Below are 22048 nucleotides of genomic sequence, written 5' to 3' on the forward strand. Positions count from 1 at the left end.
AGGGCAGTTTTGTTTTTCTTATTTGAGGTTTTGGAGCTAAAGTTCACTTTTGCAATTAGGTTCCATTAAAAAGTTAGCACAATTTGACTTTGTTTCACTGCGCATTCATCTTTAACGCTGTCTATGGTCAGATCTTTCTTTTTCTCAGGTGATTGATAGGAGTTACAATCTTTTCCACCATTATTCAATCTGAATGAGCTCACTGAAGGATTCTCAATTAACTCCTACTACAGCCAGCAATAGACTGTATGACACTGGGACTAACAAAAACAAATGTGCAAAAGTTTGGAAAACCAATTGCAAAAATGAATTTTAGCTGTACAGCTTGCAGTAAAGGAAAAACAATCCCTTTTAAGTATGAGCCTTTATTATGCTGATCACTTGTGAGTGCTGACTCCTATCTGTTAGGTACTCCTGTGAAGATCTGCCATGTGCCAGCTAATCAAATGTGACACTTTAAGCCAGGGGTGGGCAATTAATTTTACCATGGGGGTTGCATGAGAAATTGAGATGGTTTTAGAGGGCCGGACTAATATAATTAACTTTGTTCTAGAATATATATATATATTATAATAAATATATATTATATTATAATAAATATATATTATAATATATATATATATATATATATATATATATATATATATATATATATATATATATATATATATATATATATATATATTATAATTATATATAATATATATTATAATATAATATATTATAATATAATATATATTATAATATATACACACGCGCGCGCGCGCAGATATATATACTGTGTATATAATATTATATATGCATACATACATACATACATACATACATACACAATCCCCATATACTACATTTCTACACCCACCACATTCTACACCTGTAATATACATCCCTATACACTACACCTGTAATAAACTACACCTCTATATACTATACCACTATGTACTAAATCGCTACACCCCTATATACACCTGTAATATACTACATCACTATATACTACACCTGTAGTACATCACTATATACTACACCTGTGATAACCTACATCACTACACCCCTATATACTACACCTGTATTATACTACACCACTACATCACTATATACACCTGTATTACCGTATACTACACCTGTATTATACTACAGCACTACACCCCTATATATACCTGTATTATACTACATCGCTATATACACCTGTATTACCGTATACTACACCTGTATTATACTACAGCACTACACCCCTATATATACCTGTATTATACTACACCCCTATATACTATACCTGTATTATACTACACCTTTATATACACCTGTATTATACTACACCCCTATATACGCCTGTATTATACTACAGCACTACACCCCTATATACACCTGTATTATACTACACCCCTATATATACCTGTATTATACTACACCCCTATATACTATACCTGTATTATACTACACCTTTATATACACCTGTATTATACTACACCCCTATATACACCTGTATTATACTACAGCACTACACCCCTATATACACCTGTATTATACTACACCCCTATATACTACACCTGTATTATACTACAGCACTACACCCCTATATACACCTGTATTATACTACACCCCTATATACTACACCTGTATTATACTACACCACTACACCCCTATAAAACTACACCACTATATACTACACCACAGCACCCCCCCATATACTACACCTGTAAAACTACATTCCCATATACTACACCACTACACCCCAAATATTTGTCAAGTTACCCCCCCGCCCGCCCCCCATTGTCCCCGCAGGTTACTAGTAACCACTCACCTCTCTTCTTATTGTCCCCTTCTCAGGCACCTCCGTACGAGCCCCCCGCTGAGCCCTCCGTACATGCCCAGGCTGCGCCGATGCTGTATTCCTAGGAGCCGCTGCTTCTCTGCGTACGGGCCCCGGCTGCTGCAGCATCTTCTGCTGCCGAGCGGGAACTTTTCAAATGACACACTCGCGCCGTACTGACGATATCAGGGCGCGTATGTGTCACAGAGAAAGGTGCCGGGCAGGGAACAGAGGAGAGATTCCTGCGTTCCGCTGCCTGCACTGTGCGGAGCTGCAGGATCGCTCCCTGCCCAGCACGCAGCGTGTGATGAGGGCGATCTGACCACGGGTCTCCCGGAGCCTGGAGCTCCAGACAACAGGTCAGATTGCCCTCATCACTGACCGGCCAGCAAGGACGCCCTGAGCCAGGCGGGCCGGTCACAGAGAGTAGGCGGGCCGGATGTGGCCTGTGGGCCGCCCCTTGCCCAGATCTGCTTTAAGCCCTGGACACTAGAAGGCTCCTGAAGATGTCCTGTGATTCTGCTCCAAGACGTTAGCAGCAGATCATGGGAATCAGGAGCACATAACCTTTATTTTTATAGTCTTAGGGCCACATTATTTTTGTATCACTCCAAAGGGCCTTATTAAAGTCTAAAGGGGAATCCTGATCTGAAAGAAAATGCCAAAAATATATAAGTAGGATGTTCCCTTTCTGTTATCTTCATAGACCTGGAGAATGGGAATCTCCTGCTCATTTGACAGTCTGGGGAAAAGGAGAGAAGTTATGGCAGCCATGAGCAATCTCCATTACAATTTGAGGTTACAACAGCCAGCAGGTTCACTTCCTCCATTAGCTACAATGGCGAGCGAGAGAGCCACATTCATGCTAGGACAGCTTTTCCTCTTTGCGGTACTGTTTATACCTGTTCTGACTGCACATGACCACTGCAGCCTGTCAGTAATTACGGATTATGGCATGGTTCACATGAAGTCCCCACTGGTAGTGCAAGTGGGTAACCAGTGTGAAATTGAGCAAAAGTACTGAGGAACAGGAAGGGTGTGGTAGGTAATTTATATTATAGAATAGAGAACAAGAGTTTTTAAAGTGCGAAAAAGTACAACATTTTATTAACAAGACAGGTGATCATACAATTTTATTAAAATCATGTTAAAAAAATACCAGGGGGCAATATCACCAATGGGTTCATATGGTACAGAGTATACTGTAAGAACACATAGGGCAATCAAAAACAATTTTGACATAACAGCATAATATATCACCATTAAGATTGTACCAATACGTGTAATGAGAAACCCACATGTCTTATAAACAAACACTTATAATAACAGCATTACATTGTCAGCCTGTCATATCTCCATATTTGAGTGTGCTTGCAAACAAATATGGAGTCCTGCAGTGGATAGGGAGCATACCAAGATAAGTTGCTGTAGTAAGGCATACAGTCACGGCGAGATGAAAGGGTCACTGAGGTTGGTCACTGGCTGGAAACCTCATGAAACGCCCAACGCACGTAATACGGAGTATTTTCCTCATAGGTTATATGTGTGTGTATGTGTATGTGTATGTGTGTATATATATATATAATAATTATTTTCTTTTTTTATTTTCAAACCACCCTGGATTTTTAAAAAAGTTAACCCATTAATAAAACCATATGATAAAACTGCAGGTATGAAGGCGCCTTTGCTTTTATGGTGGATCGATATGTTGCCTTCTTTTGCATTTGGATGATTTATCATACTGTTAACTTGGCCCATATGGGGGAAACAACTAGAAATGTCTCTTCAGGGAGGAAGAATACAAACTCTAGCGCCACCTATTGGAAGTAGCAATCCTAAAAGTCAAAAGTGACTCTCCAACGAGCCTTTTCATATGGCCTAGGATTTATGCCAGTTCAGAATCTCAATTTGCAGACATGGTGTTTTGGGATGATTGTCCCTCGTCAGTGCAAAGTATGAGACTAATCTGGCTGAATGAGAAGCTCTACTGGGGTCTCAGGTGAAAACTCAGGGGAAATGTCTAATAACTCCAATATCATGCTTGATGCAGATATCCTGTGGTTTTCTCATGTTTAATCTAAAATCACAGTTTTGTGTTCATTACTGACCTTAGTAATACATGCAGATCATGAGTAACCCTTTAATGCTGATATTTTGGCCCTTAACGATGCAGCATTATTTTTATAGGGAACTAATCACCAGGATTTTCATATGTCTTTTGACTGGTACATCCATTTGCGGGAAGTCACTTCAAAATCGAGCGTCTCAGTGCCTGCACAGGATTAGCAGGCAATGGAGTATTCCGCATAGATAATTAAATTGTCACATAACATGGTACGTTTACACAGACCGGAAACTATTTTCATAGTGAATGTGCAGTTCTGGGCTATAAGGCTAAATGCACATGTTGCGTATTTACTGTGGATTATCCACCCAAATTTGCAATCTGGTAAATCTGCAGCATAATATAGTACATTAGTATTGGATTAAGGCTATGTTCACACTAGAAAAATGATTTTTCTTAAGAAATTTCTTAAGAAATTTCTTAAGAGTGAAGGATTAGTGCACCTGCGTTAAAAAACGCACCTGCGTTTTCGGTGCGTTTTCGGTGCGTTTTTGGTGCGTTTTTACCGCTGGTTGCTCCCTGCGTTATTGTGCCAATTATCTATGGCAAAAAACGCAGTTAGCTGCAGAAAAGAAGTGACATGCTCATTCTTTTTCTTAAGAAAATCTACTGAAAGAATTTTCTTAAGAAAAAAACGCAGTGTGTGCACAGCTAATTTTTTTTGCCATAGGTTTTGCTGGGGAATGTCTGCAGAAAGGTTACAAGAATTTCTCAAGAAATTTCTGCAGCAAAAACTGACCCAAAACGCAGGTAAAAAACGCAGTGTGTGAACATAGCTGATTTGTTGAGCTTTGTTTGCGAAAACAAAGCAGAGTGTTAGCCATGGCTTAGGACCGGCCAAGGGACACTTGTAGGCTGATTTCCACTTTAGGGTGCTATACTTGTAGTGGTTTGTGCCATGCTGTCAGAAATGAACAGTACTGTCACAATAGTTTGTGCATGGTCAACTTCCACATCTATGGGGTTGCTAGAAATAGCTTGGATTTTTCTATGAAATCTGACAACCGGATAATGTAGCGGCAGAGACCCTGAATCAAGCGGTGTGTCACTTATTTTTCTAAAGTCAGCAGTTGGGAGAGACCACAGTTTTCACTGCTGCAGAATTAGCAGAGCTCAGTTGTTGAGCCTGTGTAACCATGCCCGCATCACTGATTGACAGCTTGTGTGTAAATTGTTTATTGACAGTTGCTAATTAGTGATGGGGACGGGGTTGGACCAGGAGGCACGTGGCAACTAGTCCGGTAGGGATAATCATTTGCTGATTAAAACAATTGTTGTATTGAATCAGCCCAACACAGCCCAGTAAGTGACACATCACTGGAATCAGGGTCCATAGTTGGCTGGGGCCATAGTCATTGACGAGATCAGTCAGGGGCTTTTCCCAGCTCTCCACTCTTGTTGATTAAAAGATCTCTCCTGTAGAAAGAGACATATCGATCACCTGCAGTGGTGCTGGGAGGAGCCGGCCTAACCTCTCCTCTGGTCCCTGGCCTAACCTTTCTAGGCCTTGTGTGCACACTGCGTTTTTTGCTGCATTTTTTTTTGCGTCTTTTGGGTGCAGTTTTGCTCACCACAAAGATGCAGCGTGCGCACATAGCCTTAAAGTATATTCCCTCTGTGATGAATGAATAGTGAATGAATAATGAATAGTGGCAAGACTTTTTTTTTTTTTTTTTTTTCTTTTCTCCAAATTGTGGCAAATTTCTTGCACATAAATGTAGTGTTGTATGTGGATTGTTAAAATGTTCCTATCTAAAAGGCAATAATTTTTTTTTTATTATTATAAAGTTTGCCTAGGTGCAAGTGTTAGATCCTTGCAATTAATAATGTAGAAGCTGTCCCCATCCTTGCAGTGTGGGGTCCTCTGGCACCTCTTGCCGCCTCTACCTTGTCACTCGCTCACTTTCATCTTTCAGCATTTTCACAGTCCCACGAAATCGGAAATTGCAGTGACCGGCGTTGTAGATTATTTCAGGTTACACATCATTTTTGTGGTTGGAAGCAATGCTAACAATCTAGCAATGAAATAACCGTATGACCCGAGTGCAGGGCCTCCAGTTGCTCATTCCTGTTTGGTAATTCCCTCCTGTAACCTTATCCCTGGTAACAATACTACGGATGGAGGCTGCAGTTCCTGTCGGTAGCAGAGAGACAGGTGCAGAGTAAGAATTTTATTATTGTGGTCTATCTAGAGTTTTGTTAAACTACCACACAGTACAGCAGCTGCGTGCAACTGGTCACCCCCGACATAAAGCAGACCACCAAAACGTTGCCTCATATTTTTCTGTAAGAATGGGCTGAAGCATGGCAGTATGATGGCGCAAGTTTGCCATTGTTTCTTTCTACATTGTTTATATTGGTATGCCACAAACCTCTTATTAAAGGGAATTTGTCAGCAGATTGACTGCATGCTGTGGGTGGTTAACTCAGATTTCAGGGATGCTTCTCTTCTGGGTCCTGATGTTTACCTGCAATGTTTGTTTTAGCTTCAGGAGATTATCATTGCCTAGTCTAGCACCCCTCCTGTAATTGGCAGCTCACTGGCTGTAGACATTGTACAAAAAGAGCCTGGTGTGTCCTGTGGCAGCTTTCTGAGCTATGCTAAATCTAAAAACTCTGTCAGTACGGCTGCTCCCAGTAATCTAAGTAATACATCGTTGGATTCAGGTTCTCTTTGCCCACATTATGCTGCTCTCAGATGAGGTAGCAAAAACGTGCTGGTATCAATTCTGAGCCACGGTGCCCAGGCCTCCATGCTGGGTGGTGAGGAGGCAGTATAGTTCAGATGGAAGGGGCCGCAGGATATCGCCAGACACAAAAATGAAACTGATTCAGCTATTTGGAACTTGCTTGTTGCGGTACCCTAGGGTTCACAATCCACCTGCATTACCCTGCGATGTAGCCAGGATATTAGGCCATGTGACCAGTCACGGTGTATCCCCTGCCTAAATAACACAATCCCTGATATATTGGCTTTTTTGACAATGAGCTGTGTGGAATCTTTGCCTTTACAAGGAACAGTAATAATCTGTAATCACCTGGCTGTAGGTGCTATTTCCTTGTAGCGGCGCCCCGTGGGAGAATACCAGTTGCACCACTTTAAAATCAATGGGTTGTCTGTAATGGCGAGGAGGACAAGTCGTTCAGAGCATGAGGCTCCGACAAGAAAACTCCACCTATAAACTCAGAGGTCCCACATATTTCAACAGTTTGCAAACCTTTTTAATTTCTTAGAAGTCTTTTTTTTTTTTCTTTCTTTCTAAAATAAGTTTTCCAATTATGATTGGTTTTAGAGCTGGGGTTTGGGTGTAAAATAACAAATGACAGTGACAGACAGGCGAGTCCCAAGGTGTCGGCAATTTACATTGTATTCTATGGGAGACAGTATATGTTTAGAAGCTCTCCCAATATATATCACTGATAGAAGCCGCCGTATTCTGTAGGGGCATCCAGGGACTGAGGCTCCTATTAAAAATAATTTAAAAAAAAGTTCTCCTGTGAAATATATAGCTTTTTACTCTTCTTCCCTGAATATCTCTGAATAGAATAGAAAAGGGTTGCTGACTTCATTTTCTGAGATGCATATTGATTTGATATATAGATTTTTGGTTTGTATGTGTGTATGTATAGTTTGTGTGTGTGTGTATGTGTGTGTGTGTATATACAATATATACATATATATATATGTATATATATGTGTATATATATGTATATATATATATATATATATATATATATATATATATATATATATATATATATATATATATATATACCGTATATATATATGTATCTATGCATATATATATGTATCTATGCATATATGTATCTTTTTCTATATATTTTAAAATGACTAAAATATGCATACAGCTCTGGCAAAAATTAAGAAACCATGGCAAAATTGTCAGTTTTTCTGATTTTTCTCTTTATAGGTATATTTTTGTGTAAAATGTAAATTGTTCTTTTATTCTATAAACTACTTGACGACATGTATCCGAATTTCCAAGCAATAAATTTAGTATTTTCTGAAAATGAGAAATGGTCAAAATAACAAAAAAATGCATTGCTTCCAGACCTCAAAAAATGCAAAGAAAACAAGTTCATAATCATTTACGAACAATACTAATAATGTTGTACTTTAGGAAGAGTTCAGAAATCAATATTTTGTGGAATAACCATGATTTTTAATCACCGCTTTCATGCGACTTGGCTGTTTTCCACCAGTCTTTCACACTGCTTTTATTCCTGGTGCAAAAATATAAGCAGTTCTTCATTGTTTGATGGCTCGTGACTATCCATCTTCCTCTTGATTTACATACCAGAGGTTTTCAATGGGGTTCAGGTCTGGATATTCGGCTGGCCTTGACAGGGTTTTGATGTGGTGGTCCTTCATCCACACATTGATTGACCTAGCTGTATGGCATGGCTCATTGTCCTGCTGGAAATAACAGTCCTCAGAGATGGGGAACATTGCCTGAGCAGAAGGAAACAACTGTTTTTCCAGGATAACCTTGTATGCGGCTTGATTTATACGTCCTTCGCAAACTTTAATCTGCCCTAGTCAATGTCTGGACTATATTTTCTATTCATTATGTAATTCCTTGGATAATAAGTCTTTTTTTTTTTTTTTTTATTGAGAAGACAAAATTGTCAGGGTACTCCCCTGGCTTTTGGATTAAATTGCAGGATGATCCTAAAATACAACAACCTTTTCAGGTGAGCTTAAGGCTATGTGCACACTAGAAAATGGACTTTTCTTAAGACAAATCCGCACCTTCGGGCAGAATACCGCACCTGCGTTTTTGCCGCAGGTTGGTCCCTGCGGTTTTTACCATTATCTATGGCAAAAACCGCAGGTACGTGTAGAAAAGAAGTGACATGCACATTAATTCCGCAGCGGAAATTCCACGGGTAAAACCGCAGGTATTAAAGCGCAGTGTGCACACAGCATTTTTTTATACCCATAGGTTTTGCAGGGGAATGACTGCAGAAATGTTAGAGACATTTTCTGCGGTAAATCCGCAGCGTGCGCACATGGCCTAAACAGGTTTTCCACAAAGTGTCCCCTTTCATTTATCCTATCTAAAACGTTCCTAATATACTTCTGCTACCTACCGTGCACCTGTAATCAGATCTCTCTCCATCGCATATATTCCTATGTTGATGTTTAGCTTTGATCTTTTTGGTCTGGAGACCGGAATTGGACAAACTGCAGGGTACGTCGCTGGTGCATACCTCACCACACCATCCGGTACAGGCGTCATCTACCCTGGACGAGGCACTAGTGCTGTTCTGTGTTGAAAGTTGATTCACACTGAGCATGATGATGGCCACCAATGATGTTGGAGACGTCATGGAGAGTGCGATGTATCCGCCACTGTTGTCACTAGATGAGCCTTTGGTATTGTTAGTGTGGGCAGTGTGTCTAGTTAATACAGGACTGCCCTACACTGTGTGAATGGTACTGTGACAACTCCCTACTACTGGAATAACATCATTAATCCAGTCATTGTGCTTTTGCATGCATGAACAACACAGGCCTAATTTCATTTTCATGGATGACAATGCTACAGGTCATCGAGGTCGCATCATTAGCGAATGGCTGCTGGAGACTAGGGCACCTCAAATGGATTGGCTACACTGTCTCCAGACCTAAATACCACAGAAAACCTATGGCATCAGCTGAGTCCGCTTGTAACTCTGTACCCCAGAACCTCAATGACCTGAGGATCGTATTTCAAGAAGAGTGGGATGCCATGTCTCAACAGACAATAACCCCATTTGTGACCAGCAGGATGCGTCGTCAGCTCAAGGCCACATGACACGTCATTGAGACATTGACATTTTGAGGGTTAGGGTACCGTCACACTTTAGCGACGCTTCAGAAATCCCACCAGCGATCTGACCTGGTCAGGATCGCTGGTGCGTCGCTACATGGTCGCTGGTGAGCTGTCAATCAGGCAGATCTCACCAGTGACCAGCCCCCAGCCAGCAGCGACGCGTGGAAGCGATGCTGTGCTTGGTAACTAAGGTAAATTTCGGGTAACCAAGCAAAGCACTTCCCTTGGTTATCCGATATTTACCTTGGTTACCAGTGCACACCGCTTAGCGCTGGCTCCCTGCACTCCTAGCCAGAGTACACATCGGGTTAATAAGCAAACCGCTTTGCTTATTTACCCGATGTGTACTCTGGCTAAGTGTGCAGGGAGCCAGCACTGGCAGCCTGAGAGCGGCGAATGCTAGTAACCAAGGTAAATATCGGGTAACCAAGCAAAGGGCTTCTCTTGGTTACCTGATATTTACCTTGGTTACAGCTTACCGCAGGCTGCCAGAAGCCGTCTCCCTGCACATTCAGATCGGTGCTCTCTCGCTGTCAAACACAGCGATGTGTGCTTCACAGCGGGAGAGCAACGTCCAAAAAATGAACCAGCACTGTGTGTACCGAACAGCAATTTCACAGCAGGGGCCGCATCGCTGCTCAGTGTCACACACAGCGAGATCGCTAATGAGGTCACTGCTGCGTCACAAAAACCGTGACTCAGCAGCAATCTCGCTATGTGAGAAGTACCCCTTATACCCAACACTGGTGTTGGCTTTTGTTTCAATAAATTGAGATGAGGAAATCACCATTGAATGCGTCTCCGTAACTGTTCTACATTCATGATAAAAGATCACTGTACAGGGAACTTTTTGCGTTCTTATAGATTTCACCTGAAAGCCAAATATCCCTAACTTTTTGTGAGTAGTGTATAGGTGTGTGTATATACTATACTAATATATAAATACAAACCCACATCTACTACTATATTATTACAATATATATGATACTGCTCCAGAGGGACACTTTGTTTGTGAAGGGAAGACTTTTGCTCACCTTTTTGTTTTTGTGTAGTAGGTCCCTGGGACTGTTCCCTACACACATCCCCGGTGTACCTCCGTATTAGGCTGTGACTTTCCCTGTTCCTCCCGTATAGATGACACTTTCTATATTGTGAATGTGTTGACCTTATGCCTATATGTTTCTTTTATTAGCAAACTTAAAAAGCTGAGTGAAGACAGCCTGACTAAACAGCCAGAAGAGGTCTTTGATGTTCTGGAAAAGCTTGGCGAAGGGTGAGTGTAAAATGTAATATTCTTTTTATCACTTGTGCGGGGATTCAGGGATAAAATGGGGGTCTGTTAAATTTGCTTTAAAGCGTGACTGTAAAGTGTTTTTATTAGCCCTTTTATAATGCATACATTGCAATGTTCTGGGAGATCTCTCCTATATTTACACACAGAAACACTCCAATATTGAAAAATATTAAAAATGATCAATGCCAAAGTCTTTATATGTGTATATAAAAAAAAATTCCCGGAGTTCTGATTTCACTTTTGTTGTCCATATTGAATACCTATGAGTGATGCTTTCTGTAAAAATGATCAGATGATTTGGGTTTTATTACACTGGATAGATGGGGTTTCCGTTGTAGAAGAGTTCATTTCCCCGTCGGTCTGTTTATTCTTTTCATTCTTAATAATGGTTTTTGATTGTCCTGGTTTCCGCATTTTGTGTCAATAAGTTAGACGCTTTATAGAGTTTATTGAATACAATATAAAGACTCATTTTATCACTGGAACTTAAAGGTCTTAATATCAAAAAGAAATGTTGGCACACGGGTGTAGATTAGTTATGTACGCTTGTGAATATGCGGGCTATATAAAAACGCAATCTTAACAGTCAGGACAGTCTGATTGCTTAGTCAGTCCTGGATGGCAGAAAGCCAATTCTCATAAACAAGCTGAATAAAACGTTTTGTAAACTAAGAAATGATGACCTTAAAGTTGAAAGTATGTACAAATCCGGGATTTGACAGGCAAAATAAATTCTGAAAGCTATATGTAAAATTGGGAGCAGCTAACCACAATATACCATGATACACCCGTGGGGTATATATACTCAGAATTTATTTTTATAGTCTTAAAGGGGTTGTCCACTACTACCTTTCCTGATTCCACATGTTTTCCCAACTAAAAAAAGCCTATACACACCTCCGCGGCTCATGTGACGTGACGTCACGTGAGCCCCGATTCCAATGAGTGCCGGCATCTCTCTCCCCACTTATAGGCACAGGAGAAATCAAGAGGAAGTGAGTGACAGCCCCAGCACTCACTTCCTGTTTAACTCGCTTGTCCGAAGGTGGAGAGAGAGAAGCCAGCACTGATTGGACGTGGGGCATGCGTGACGTTACAATGTCACATGATCCGTGGAACCATGCTGGCCGCGGAGGTGTATAGGCTTTTTTATTTTACTTGAAGGACACCTGTGGAATCAGAAGGGATAGTCCTACAGTTTTTTTTTTTTTCCCCCAAAAATAATTTTCCGCGTTTTCGGTGCAAGGCTTAAATATAAGCCCTACCCCGAAAATAAGCCCTAGTCGCGGTTTAATAATTAAGCGTCTGTGCAGGTAAAAAAGTTAAAGAATACTGCAGGACACGACATCATAGAAAGCAGACACCACTGAAAGAGAGAAGAAAGAAGATAATCCTACTCCCCAGACGCCGAACAGGAGGACCTGCAGTGATCTAACACCCATCAGATTGCGTACACACACACACACACACACACACACACACACACACACACACACACACACACACACACACACACACACACACACACCACATCCAGAGATACCAAGTTCTTGTGGCCCGCAGGATCCTGAAAGGCAGTGCTGTGGAGCGCAAGGACCTGCAGATGGACTGCTTACAAGACCTGCGATGCATTCCACTGCACTGCAACCTGATGTATGTGAGTGTTGGCCAGAAGCAGGGGAGGACTGCGTGCAGAATACTTGCTATGGGCACCAACCGGAGTTCACAGGGAGGACCTGGGAGCCACGCAGAAGTCCTGGCTCTGGTAGGTATGAGTATCCTGGGGAGGGAGTGGTCTGCTTTTTTGGGGGGTAAACTTACCCCCAACCATGGTTCTCCAAGAATAAGACCTTCCCCAAAAATAAACCCTAGCGCTTTTTTGGGGGGGCAAAAAAAAGTATAATATAAAGTCTTATTTTTGGAAAAACACGGTAGTAGTGGACAATCCCTTTAAGAAACGGCTTTGCTCTGATAAATGTCTGAAAAATAGCTCTAAAAAAACGCAAACCATTTCAAGACCATTCCTGTTCATTTCTTTTGTAGCACGATGTGATGGTCATTTGTTCAGTCTTTTGTGTTATTTCACTTCCACTTTGCATGTCTCTTCTTTGAATTAGTTTCTGATGGAGAACACTTAAGGGGTGGTTCACCCATTTTTTTTTTTTATTCTCTCAATCAGTGTAACTTACCATTTCAGTTGTCTTAATTTCTTTCTATTTCCAGTTCTGGCACTGAGAGGCGCTATCCTCCTCTCTCAGTGCTGGTTACATGACCCCCGGGTGCTGCGGCCTCTGGTATCCGCTGATGTCACGTCAACTTCCGGGCTCTGAAAGTTGACGTTACATCATCAGCAGCAGCTGCCTCTGATCGTGAGTGACTGCCCTGTGGGTGGTGATCACCGCACGTCACAGCCCAGCATAAGGAGAAGGAGGGGAGGGTTTACTTACCCATCCTGCAGCTGTGTGCGGGGCCGGCAGCAGGAGCGAAAGGAGAGGAGGAGTCATGTCAGGTGAGTACGTTATCGCACAGGGGTGGGGATGGGCGGATGAGCATTGCAGGGTGCCACTGCAAAGGATTATGGGAGTTGTAGGAACTGAACCCAGGAAGTTAGGAGAGAGATTAACCCCATCAGAGTTGGAGCCAGCAATGAGGATGGGCTGCTAGATCACAAGAAAAGGTGGTAATGCTGAAATAGCATAATAGAAATGTGGAGAGGCACATATTGCCAAGATTTAGGAGGAAAAAAAAATCAGTTTTGGTAACTGGACAGTTTCTTTAAAACTAGACACTGGCCATTCGAAAGGCTGGAAAAAAACAATTCTGGGGGAAAAAAAAATGCAAAACCTCTTCAAAAACCATTCTGGAAGCTTATTACTAATTTAACAGCATCTCCAAATACTCATCAAAGAAGGAGCGTTTCCTGAAGTGGTTTCTAATTTTTTGGCCTACTCTAAAAACGAACCCCTAATCTTATTTTGCCATGAATCTGAGCAAAAACAATTATTTTCTTCCAATTGACCCAGTTTGATAGTGACCTGGCGTAGTTGCAGTTTTGGATTAACCCCTAAATGACCTTTGACGGATCTTTCCGTCATGGAGCGTGTGCCGCTAAGCCCCGCCCCCTGCCATGGGCAGGATGCGGCGATCGGCGCACATATCAGCGGTTTTTAACAGCTGACGTGTGCCTGCATGTTACGAGTGGAATCGCATTCCACCTGTAACATTAACCCCTTACATCTTGCTGCCAAAGTCTGGCAGCGAGATGCATATATGCGCGGTCACGATTTTTACTTACCGCCACCCCCACCGGAAGTCACGTGAGTGATCACGTGACTTTCGGTGTTTGCCATGGTAGCACAGGGTCATGTGATGACGCCTGCAGCTATGACGAGTCACTTCCGTTTTCACTCGGCCCGGAGGCCAGTGAAGCAGGAAGTGACCGTATACTGTAAACAGCAGATAGGGAAGAGCGATTGGATTGCTGATCGCTATAGCCCCCTAGTGGGACTAGTAAAATAAAAAAAAAGTAAAAAAGTTTTAAAAAATAAAAAAAACCTAAAAGTTCAAATCACCCCCCTTTCACCCTATCCAAAATTAAAGGGTTAAAAAAAAAAAATATACACATATTTGGTATTGCCGCGTTCAGAAACACCCGATCTATCAAAATATAAAATTAATCTGATTGGTAAATGGCGTAGTGGCAAAAAAATTCCAAACGCCAAAATTACGTTTTTTGGTCACCGCAAGTTTTACACAAAATGCAATAACAGACGATCAAAACTTAGCATCTGCTCAAAAATGGTAGGATTAGAAACGTCAGCTCGAGACGCAAAAAATAAGTCGTCACTGAGCCATAGATCCCAAAAAATGACAACACTACAGGTTTCGGAAAATGGCGCAAAACGTACGCCACTTTTATTGGACAAGCTTCTGAATTTTTTTAACCCCTTAGATACAAGTAAACCTATACATGTTTGGTGTCTACAAACTCGCACCGACCTCAGGCATCACAACAACACATCAGTTCTACCATGTAGTGAACACCGTGAATAAAACATCCCAAAAACTATTGTGCCATCACTTTTTTTTTTTGCAATTTTTTTTTTTGCTTTTTTCCAGTACACCATATGGTAAAACATATGTTTTCATTTTAAAAGTACAACTTGTCCCGCAAAAAACAAGCCCTCATATGGCAAGATTGACGGAAAAATAAAAAAAGTTATGGCTCTCGGAAGAAGGGGCGCATAAAAAACAAAAACGGAAAGTGCCCCGAGGCTGAAGGGGTTAATTGAACCAGTACATATATAGGCTCTGTATATTTTATCAAAAACAAAAAGTTAGAGAAATTAAAATATGCAGTTCAGTTTGACATCTTATAAATGGAGGAATGTATGACCAGGACAGTGGGAAACATCTAGTAGATGTAAGAAGTCACTATTCAGATCTACGAGCCCCAGTTTAGTAGGAGACCAGGTCACAAATCAACTGCAGTCGCCATGACTGAGGTGGCTCAGGATCAGTTGTTCTTAGGAATCCTACATACATCTCAAAACACTAGATTCCCACATTGCAAAAAGCGTAACCAACACGCAACAACCCACTGATACCTACCACTGCCCCAGGACTCCTCCATCTGATTTAGAGAATCGCATAGCAAACATCCATAAAGCCTATTTAGGTATCAAACATGGAAGATACCTCCAAGTATAGACGTAACCTCTGTTTTCAATCAAATTGACCATACCTTATCAAATTTATTAGGACATTTCCTAGACATGTAAGGGATTTTGTAAAATGTCAAATATTAATTAAAGGGGTTATTTGGTGAACATACAGTGGGGAAAATAGGTATTTGATACACTGCTGCTTTTGCAAATTTTCCCACCTACAAAGATTGGAGAAGTCTGTAATTTTGATCATAGGTAGACTTCGACTGTGACACAGATTCTCCCCAAAGATCCAGAAAATCACACTGTATGATTTTTAAGTAATTAATTTGCATTTTATTCCATGAAATAAGTATTTGATACAATAGAAAAACAGAACTTAATGTTTGGACAGAAACCTTAGTTTTCAGATACTGAGGTCAGACGTTAACTTTAGTTCTTAACCAAGTTTACACACGCAGCGGCAGGGATTAACTCACTCCTCCAGATCTTTCAGGTATCGGTCGGTCACTGTTCAACATTTTCAGCTCTCTCCAAACATTTTCTATTTGATTCAGGTCTGAAGACTGCCTAGGTCTCTCCAGGACCTTCAAATGCTTAAGTAGCCACTCCTTAGTTGTCCTTGACTGTTTGTTTCTGGTCATTGTCATGCTGGAAGAGTCAACCATGACCCATCTTCAGTGCTCTTACTGAGGGAAAGAAGGCTGTTGGCCAAAATTTCACGATACTTGAGCCCATCCATCCTCCCTTTTAATACGATGCAGTTGTCCTGTCTCCTTTTGCAGCAAAGCAGTTGGGACGGTGTTCTTAAGGTTGTACTTATCCTTTTTCCCCCAACATGGTGAGTGCAGTTGATAACAAAAAGTTTGATTTTGATGTCATCTGACCACATCACTTTCTCCCATGCCTCCTCTGGATTATCTAGATTGGCAAACTTCAAACGGGTCTGGACGTGTGCAGGTGTGAGCAGGGGGACCTTGCGTGACCTGATGGATTTTAATCCATGACGGCATTGTGTGTTACTAACGGTAATCTTTGAGACTGTGGTCCCAGCTTTTTCAGATCATTGACAAGATCCTCCCGTGTAGTTCTGGGCTCATTCCAGACCTTTCTGAGAATCATCCTTATCCCACAAGACAAGATCTTGCATGGAGCCCCAGACTAAGAGTAAGATTGACAATCATCTTGTGTTTCTTCCATTCTCTAATAATTGCAGCAATGGTTGTTGCCTTCTCACCAAGCTGCTTGCCTATTGTCCTATAGCCCATCCCAGCCTTGTACAGGTCTACAATTTTGTCCCTGGTGTGGTTAGACAGCTCTTTGGTATTGGCCGTGGTGGAGAGGCTGGAGTGTGGTTGAGTGTGTTGACAGGTGTCTTTTATACAGGTAATGAGTTCACAATAATACAAGTAATGAGTGCTGAGTAGGAATTTCTTAAGGCTGGGGCCACACGGGGATTACTGCGATCCCCTTGCATGACACTCGGCTCACACCGGCAGTACAGCAGAGCCGAGTGTAATGCATGTGTCCTTGCTACTGAGGTCCGTTCGTGCGAGCAGACCTCAGCTGCGGGGGGCGGGCCGGCACTCAGGAGGGGTGGGAGGGATTTCTCTCCCTCTCTCCTCCGTAGCCGGCTATTGCCATTCTCGCACTGCACTGGCAGTACACCGGTGTACCGCGAGTGCAGTGCGATTTTTCTCTCGCCCCATTCACTTGAATGGGTGCGAGAGAAAGAGTCTCGCATTACAGTTGCAGCATGCTGCGATTGTTTTCTCGGTCCGAGTATGGCTGAGAAAATAATCGCTCATGTGCGCCGACACACAGGCTAATATTGGTCCGAGTGGAATGCGATTCGATTTTTTTTTTTTTTTAAATCGCACTCCACTCGCACCGTTTTTCTCGCCGTGTGGCTTAGGCGTAAAGACAAAAATAACTGGTCTGTGAGAGGCAGAATTCTTGCTGTTGGTAGGTGATCAAATATTTATTTCATGCAATAAAATGCAAATTAAACAGCTCCTTTCAATAGCAAACCCTCTTCACTGTGTGTTAAGTGGTAAAGGCAGGTCTCCCCTTCTATCAGCTCCAGGTGACCTCTGACGAGCTTGTCGGGTATGGTACTAGAACCTTATTAGTCAGTTGTATAACTTGCTACTTTAAAAATTTCTCTATTCATTTACACGGCGTCGGAGTTTGCGCCTGCGCATAATGCTTATCTCCGGCGCCGTGTTTTTGAAGCCCGCAGTACCTATTATTGTGCATGAGAGGGCGGCGCATGCGCCCTCGCTTCTTCAGATCTCGTTGTGACTGCGGGAGCGCACGTGGTCACAACAGGACTGGAGAACAGCTGATCTTACCCTGATTATCTGCAGCAGATGTCTGCTATAATATAGTCTGCTGCAGCTAATCGGTAAGATCAGCTGGTTCCCTTTAACCCTCGGATGGGATTAATGTGCCTGACAGGCGCTTCTTTTACTTTTCATTTCTCCCTCCTCACCAGATTTTCAGAAAATCCCCCTCTTTCCAGGTAGTCTCCTGGCTCTAGCTGCTGTGTGAAACCTGATGCCACAGTTGGTCTGCAGAGCTTCAGGAGGGCAGATATACCTGTGCTGGCTTCTCAGGCTCATTGTTCCTGAACACATCACACTTTATAAGCCATTCTTGCTCTTTCCTCTGCCAATGTGTTTTTTTTTTCTGGGTAAACTTCAGGATCTAATTCTGAATAATTATGCGTGTAATATTATTTTAGGTGACTTGAAATTGTTTTTTTGCCAATTTTTTCTTTTTAAGAACCGTTGTGTTAACTGGGGTTTATTTGGTGGGAGTTATGAAATGTGTGTATTTCAGAGTTATTACTTTTATGTTGAGTAAATGGGTTTGTTTTGCACCTGATAATGTGTAGTCTTTTATTGCATCCCTATGAAGGTCTCTGATCACTTTTAGATCACTGAAATTGCAAAAATGAGATGATATAGGCACATTATTCCCAAACTCGTTATTAAAGATATTGTTCCCACCAGAGTTTTGGAGAAGTCTTGTCCCACAGCAGTAGTTTGTCTTAAGTAAAACAAGTCATGCCTCCTCCTGGTCCATCACTGAGTCTCAGCTGCTGCTTCCGGTGTCTGAGATTGATGTCACTTTGACGGCATTGCAGCCAATCTGTAAACTCGGCAGCTCTGAGCACCTCGTGCCGTCAGCAAAGGCCGAGCCGTGGAGCTCAGTTATTGACCACAGTGCTGTGAACATGATGTCAACTTTGCAGATAAGAACAGACACCGCCTCAGCAGTGGCGACTCAGCACTAGACCTGGGGAGGGTGAGTAAGGTGCTGTTTGTTTTTTAAGATCTCAGCCGAGGAAAAGGAGTTTTCAAAAACAAGTGTTAGGTAACCTTATTCACCACTCCAATTGTTTTTTTTTTTTTTTATTGCATCTAATGAGTGGTGCTTTAAAGGGAGTCTGTCAGCAGGTTTTTGCTACCGCATCTGACAGCAACATAATTTAGGCAAAGATCTTGAATCCAATGGTGTATCGCATAGATTACTGGCTGAAGCCCACACCAGGCTCTCAACAGAGATTGTGCATTGACTGTGAGGTGTCAATCACAGCAGGGGGGCATGTTGGACTGGCCTGCTCCTGAGTTTCTAGTCCTGCAATGGTAATCCCAGAGTAATAAACACTTTAGTTTATGTAAACCATTGCACACACATTGATGTGAAGCACAGTTGCTTTTTGTTTAACGCTTGCATAGCAAAAACCTGCTGACAGATTCCCTTTAAATCAAAGTCCCCTACCCACCCCTGTCTTATACTCACCCTCTGGTGGCTTCATCTTCGATTGCATACACTCTTGTCAGTCTTGGTGATTTGTCACCTGCCAGCTGCTCCAGTGTTTGGAGGCACCAGAGGTCACAACTCAAAACGAGTCTATGAGAGGCTTGTTCTGGCTCTCAGAGATTCATTAGGAGCTTGTGATATATCTTCTGACTTCTGGACAGTCATAAAGGCATGAGTACAAGTTGTCACTGAAAAAGCATGAAAATTCTGGAGACTGAGTATAACCCTAGGGGTCGGGAACGTATATTTAAAGCGCCACTCCATCGCTGAAACCCCCCTTTCCACTGGAGTGCTGCTTTAAAAAGAAATAACATTTGTCCAAAGGCATGGAATGTTAGAAAGTAAGGCTAATTTCACACATCAGTGTTTGGCATGAGGCACAATCCGGCGTGTGCCTGATGCAACGGATTTGGCGCAGAATATGCAAAAACTGATGTGCCTGATCCTTTTTATTGACGGTTCCAATATGCCTGATCCATCAAAAAACGGATCCGGCGCATCCGTTTTTGCATTCTTTTCGTACGTTTTTTTTTTTTTTTTTGCTGGTTCCATTTTTTTCAATACATTGGAGCACGCTCAGTTTACAAAAACTGATCCGGCAGCCGCATCCGTTTTTTACCGCATTACGCCGGAGCTGGCGTCCGTAGGCTTCCATTGTAAAACACGCCGTATCGCGCTGGATCCGGCGCGATGCTGTTTTTTTTTTTTTTTTTTTTTTTTTTTGCCGGACAAAAAAGCGTTGCAAGATACGTTCCCTCCTCCCGCCGCTTTAGGCAATTATGACGGATCCGGCAAAAGCCGGATGCAACGCAAGGCCATCAGGCACAATCCGGCGCTAATACAAATCAATGGGGATAAAACTGATCTGGCGCCGGATCCGTTTTACCCGTTTTTTTTCCGGATTGTGCCTGATGGAAAAAAACTGATGTGTGAAATTAGCCTAACAAATATACCAGTTTCCTTGTTGCTGACAATTTGCTGGTGTTCATCACAACTGGAAATGATGATTTTCTTTTCTTGTATCACATAACCAGCGGAGACCAGGTAACTGAAAAATGGTGCCATTACCTGTTGTGGCTTTTTTTTTATTTTCTTCATAGTACTGCCACACTAATCCAAAGGATTTAATGCAATTGTAGCATTTATATATCTTGTGCATCAATGGGATATTTGTATAGCTATTTTATACCTGGTGAGGCTGGTGTACTTACTTTGGAAATCAAGGTCAGAATGGCTGTGTAATCCTTTTGGAAAGTTCTCCTGCCTGATATGAAGAGGAGTTGTGTTCGGAGGGTTTTGTGACCCTTTTTGAGTCCCCCCCCCCCCCCCCCCCCCCGTCCATAGAGTCCCTGAGACCACTTATGACGTGACAAAGTCTCACTCCATTGTGTAGCACAGCTCTGACTGCAGCGGCCGGAGCGTCCGGTCGGGCTTCTGCGGTGGCTGATTGTTCCCTGATATAGTAACGGTTCTCGCTTTACTATTCATAGATGCAGAAGTCACCTGCTCCGGGATTTTCTGTCGTTTCCTGTTGAACAGTAGCAGCCTTTCCCTTTTGACTTGTGTGTTTATTTTCCGTGTGGGTATATCCAGAGTGTTGCGGCCTCCCTGCAGGGATCGCCTTCCTGTGGAGTCAGCGGAGCCATCACTTGCTCTACTTGTGCTAAATGGATTAGGCATACTAGTCAAGAACAGAACCGCTCCGCTCTGGGTGCTGCCATTAGGTAGTATTCCAATATTAAAGGGAACCTGTCATGTAAAAGAAACATACAAATCTGCAGGTTAATATTATGAATGGCTTTTTGAAGCAGCCTGGTGCCGACACAGAGCCATTTATTCCTCCTGGCAGCCTCGGTCTTTCAGTCGCGGGGGTGGTGCCAGCGCGGCTCCAGTCACCACTCTGTATAGTGAGCGGCGGCTGTAACCGTCCCTGGCACTGACTGACAGCAAACTTAAACTATTTGAATTTTTTTTTTTTGTCACAATTTGTCTCATTTAGGGAAGTGTGTCCACTAGAGGTGGGGGAATCTATTAATGGTACTCCGGTCAAGCAGCCAGGTCAGCAATCTAACAGGGGCCCTGTGAAACACGTTGGCACCCTCCATTCCCAGTTACGCTGTTGATTAGTCAGGCCATTGATAAGTCATGTCGACATCATGCCAAAATGTTGATAACGGTGAAAGCCCAACTAATCACAAAAACAGTAATCCTGGGAGTTAAGGATATTTCGCAGGGCTCCTGTCCAGTGGGTACTGCTGACCTGGTCAATGGACCAGAGTTCTGTGAATCGATTCTCCATCTCAAGTTGGAACACTTTCGTAAAGAGGACTCATTTTGACAAAGCTGCCCCGCACTCCCCCCTTCCTGGCCGCCACTGCCACTGTTAGAGGGCACGGCCCCGCACTTAAAGCCATAGAGCTCAGGTCACCAGAGGTCATACCGTAGGAATCCAGGTATGGCCTCTGGTGAACTGAGTGATGT

At 42.5% G+C, this 22048-nt stretch overlaps 1 protein-coding gene across 1 annotated transcript in view; it reads left to right on the forward strand.

The window, feature by feature from the left end:
- STK3 (serine/threonine kinase 3) overlaps positions 1 to 22048 on the forward strand; it is a 283538-nt gene that overhangs the window by 15612 nt on the left and 245878 nt on the right. The window contains exon 2 of the mRNA XM_075353079.1: positions 10968 to 11048. Coding sequence (XP_075209194.1) covers positions 10968 to 11048 — 81 coding nt within the window. The remainder of the gene's footprint in view (positions 1 to 10967; positions 11049 to 22048) is intronic.

The sequence above is a fragment of the Anomaloglossus baeobatrachus genome, chromosome 6 (genome assembly GCF_048569485.1).
Source record: "Anomaloglossus baeobatrachus isolate aAnoBae1 chromosome 6, aAnoBae1.hap1, whole genome shotgun sequence".
NCBI lineage: Eukaryota > Metazoa > Chordata > Amphibia > Anura > Aromobatidae > Anomaloglossus > Anomaloglossus baeobatrachus.